Source organism: Olea europaea, chromosome 1, assembly GCF_002742605.1.
Source record: "Olea europaea var. sylvestris chromosome 1, O_europaea_v1, whole genome shotgun sequence".
In the NCBI taxonomy this organism is placed as follows: domain Eukaryota; kingdom Viridiplantae; phylum Streptophyta; class Magnoliopsida; order Lamiales; family Oleaceae; genus Olea; species Olea europaea.
Window position 1 is genome coordinate 12,520,982 of NC_036237.1, and position 3,794 is coordinate 12,524,775.

The 3,794-nt window shown below is 31.4% G+C and overlaps 1 protein-coding gene across 1 annotated transcript; it reads right to left on the reverse strand.

Annotated features, from left to right (window-relative positions):
• On the reverse strand, nt 1-656 carry LOC111394678 (calvin cycle protein CP12-2, chloroplastic-like). Its single transcript, XM_023020614.1, has one exon. It carries the CDS (start codon nt 537-539, stop codon nt 156-158), a length of 384 nt encoding a protein of 127 aa, XP_022876382.1. The 5' UTR covers nt 540-656; the 3' UTR covers nt 1-155.
• Between the last annotated feature and the right edge of the window lie 3,138 nt (nt 657-3,794).

The following is a 3,794-nucleotide window of genomic DNA, read 5'->3' on the forward strand; positions in this document are numbered from 1 at the left end:
TTAAAATTTGAAAAACACTTGAAACATACGAAAAATAGCTGTATGATTCAGTGTAATAAATATTTATATTAGTGGAACATGATTAAACAAAAGTATAAAACCGTTACAACATCAAATGACCATAATTAAATCCTAACACAACCACGATAAAATAATCAATTATCATAAGTGCGGCACTCATCAGTCTCCGGGTTTTCCTTGCAGTAAGTTTCCAACGGGTCGGACTCTTTCTTCTTGTCCCGGGCATGGCTGGCCTCTGCGCTCAGCTCCTCCACCTCATCCCACGCCGCCGCGCACTCGCCGGAGGTGGCGTTTTCGGAGCATGATTCCTCGGCGTTCTTCACGCTCTCTGCCAATTTCTCCGAAAGGCCCTCAGGGGCGGCGGCCACTGGGCGAACATACATCCCATTTCGCCCAAATTCAGTGCACCTCTTCCACGGATTGTTTAGCAATGAAAACTTGATGGATTGTACCTTTTTTGGGGATTCTAATGCCAGTACTTTTGGGGTTGTGAGGCTCACGCCGGTGACTGCAGCCATTGGAATAGTGGTGGGAAGAGTTGTTCTTAGTTCTGTAATTGCTGTACTCTACGGAGATAAGAAACCCTATTACCTGAGAAGATTATATAAATCATTGTGACGGTATTTCACTATTTTACAGCATTGTGGACACAAAATTCTTATCATTTGTCACCCATTAGTAAGCTCCCACGTTAGGCAGCTCACCGGAGATATTTCTACAGAATTATCCTTTTTATGGTCGGTTTGTCTTTCACATAATTTTGGAATTTTGCACGTGCGAGTATGTGTACTCATTGCTTACGTTTGTCGTGCATCGTTAAAAGAGTAATATTATTTACTAACAAATTATTTTATATGACGGCTTGTTATTTGAGATATTAACTTATAACATTATTCGTGTTAAAATATCGTGTTTTTGAACAAATATCTTGATAGTTTACTTTAATTAGTTATTATATTTTAATTTACATCTTATAAATTATATTATTGTTGGCAGCAATTGTATTAGGGTCCCGTTTGGAAGATATTTTGAGAATTGATTTTTTGACCTTTAGAAGAAAAGTTGGGTCCACTCATGAGAGAAAAAGTCAAAAATTACGGTTGGAATAGTGAAATAATTGTCAAAAAATCAATTTTTTGGGATAAAAAATCCTTCCCAAACAAGCTCTAGAATTTTAAACAATATTATATCCATTATATAATGTCTGATCCTTGAAATTTTGACATGAATTGAATTTCTCTCACTAATTTATGCACGATTTTATTATTTTAATACACACCTTTATAAAAATGGTGCCGCTATTTACATTCATAATTTTTATATATGCATCTCACTCTTTATATATTCCTATTAAAATATTACAATTTTTTAAAATTATTATTTTCATTCGTGTCGAATTTCAATATTATTCTTATTAAATTCATTCATTTAAACATTATGATCTATAGATCCGTACAAAATTTTCATCCTACTGCATTCCTAATATAATTTCATAAATTTAAAAAAATTCCTATATTCATTTAATCACTATCAACATTTAATCTTATTTTTACTTTTCATTTTCATTTTCTATATTGTCATTTTGGTGCTTTAATATTTAGTTATAACAGTTTGCAAATCCTTTGTCTTGAATTTATAGGATTCTATCTAGAGTATATAGCTCAAGCAACCCAACAAGTCCCTCCTCAAATCATATCTTAATAATTTTTTTATTTTTTTTCCTTATAATCTCATAATTTTGTCTGTTTGTGTTTTGACTAATAATTTTAAGTTTGATTCCTTTTATAATGTAAAAATATTTGAACGGATATTGAAACTAATTTTGAAATTTCTCGTATATTTTCATCTGTCAAACCAATACTTAAAAAAATATAAAAAATAATATTCAATTTTCATATCACGAAAGAATTTTAACTTTAATAATGTGTTGATTTTTTATTTTTTTTTAAAATTTCAATTGAAGAAGATATTTTATAATTAGGGTTTCATGATTTTAGATGAATATGATATTTTATTATTATTAGAATTTTAGTTAAACACAAACTCTAAAAGAAAATAAAAATATTTAAAAGAATTTATAAAAGTAAATATTAATGGATGAAGTTAGAACGATATATTTTTATTTAAAAAGGGTATTTTATGGTAATATCTTGCCTGTAGTCTCAGTCAATTATGACAACTATCTGATACAATATACTGTATAACAGTTGAATTTCTGAACACTAAAATTTTCACTATCGAGAGTGTCACGGTGGCCCCCTATTGAGTAATAAATTAAGTTTTCCTACAATTACATCAAGTTTGACATTGTGTGAGGTGGTAGCTCTTTTTATAGTAATTTCAAAGAAACTTATTTTAATCAATGGTTAAATTTCATCCATATAGAAGAAATATCATCCATAATATATCCAAAAATGTACAACCATCATAATTGAATTAATTAAGCCGTAGCTGGGAGCAACTCATAACAGAATTTTAAACTTGGTGCCTCTTAAAAAAAAATGTCCGCCGCACTTTTTCAGTTTAACTTTTGGCTTGACACACCCTTTTTCTTCACTTTGGATCATGATGAACATACGTTTTCCTTCACTTGGAGCATGATGGTTTGTGCATTTGCTGTCTAAGCCCCAACTTTGGTTTAGTTTAAAATCAATTTTTATATTATATTTTAATAAAAATTGATGAACTTGAGAAAAAATAAACTTTTAAAAAACGTGGGCCATAAAAGGGACTTAGTACCTATATATATAGATGATTTTTGGTGGATGTTAAAAAGTCAGAATATACAACAACATACACTAATATAATAATCTAAAAACACCAAAATTTCATAGTTTTTGAATTTATTTTTTGCTTATTAGGATTCTTTACTTTTTGCTTGGTGATTTAGTCTTTTGAGGTTTGTTTAATCCTCTCACTATTTCGTGTACAACATTTGATCACGTTTTCAAACTTTTCTTTATTTTGGATTCCATCTTTTATTTGATGTTCATTATTTTCCTGTTGCAATGAAGATAAAACAATTGCGGTAATAGAGATGGTAGTGGGACGGGGCACCCCATCCCTGCCCAGCCTTGGACTAGATGGGGCGGGGCGACGGCTTGCCTCGTTTTTTTTTTATTTACATTTTTCAAAATTTTGAGTTATGTTATTATTAGTGAATAAAATAAAAATTCAAAATTTTAAAGTCCAAAGTAAATAATGTTCAAACTAACATTTTTTTAATTCTTCATGGGGCAGGGCGGCCATCGGGGCGAGTTTTTTTGGCTCCATTCGGGGCGGGGCATGGGGAGAGTTATTTTGCCATCTTTGTGGGGCTACCATCAAAACTTATGGGCTGAAATTTGATGGCACAAACGTCACCCAATGGCTTTTTTGTACAATATTGGTGGTATGATGTGCTTCATGAATTCAAAAATTTGGGAGTGTAGAAATGCTATACTTGCATGAATTGCATGATGTTCATAATTGTGAATGAGTGTGGAGGTAACTTATAATATGAGAAACGATGTTAAAAATTGTAGGAAATTGCAGCATACTTTGACATAAATTTCGGATCAAGAAACTTACTTGAAAAGATGAATTTCAAAATCTTTGTGTGGTTGAATCACTTTACTATCCAAGCATCAAAATTTGCATTTGCTAGTAGTCCAATGGTCCTAATCCTGATCACAATGGAAGGAGATTATTACCCGCAATCTAAGTGCCAATTTTTGTGAGATTTCATTTTAAAAATATGATTTTTGGGACTTTCCAATTTTGATGGGAATTTC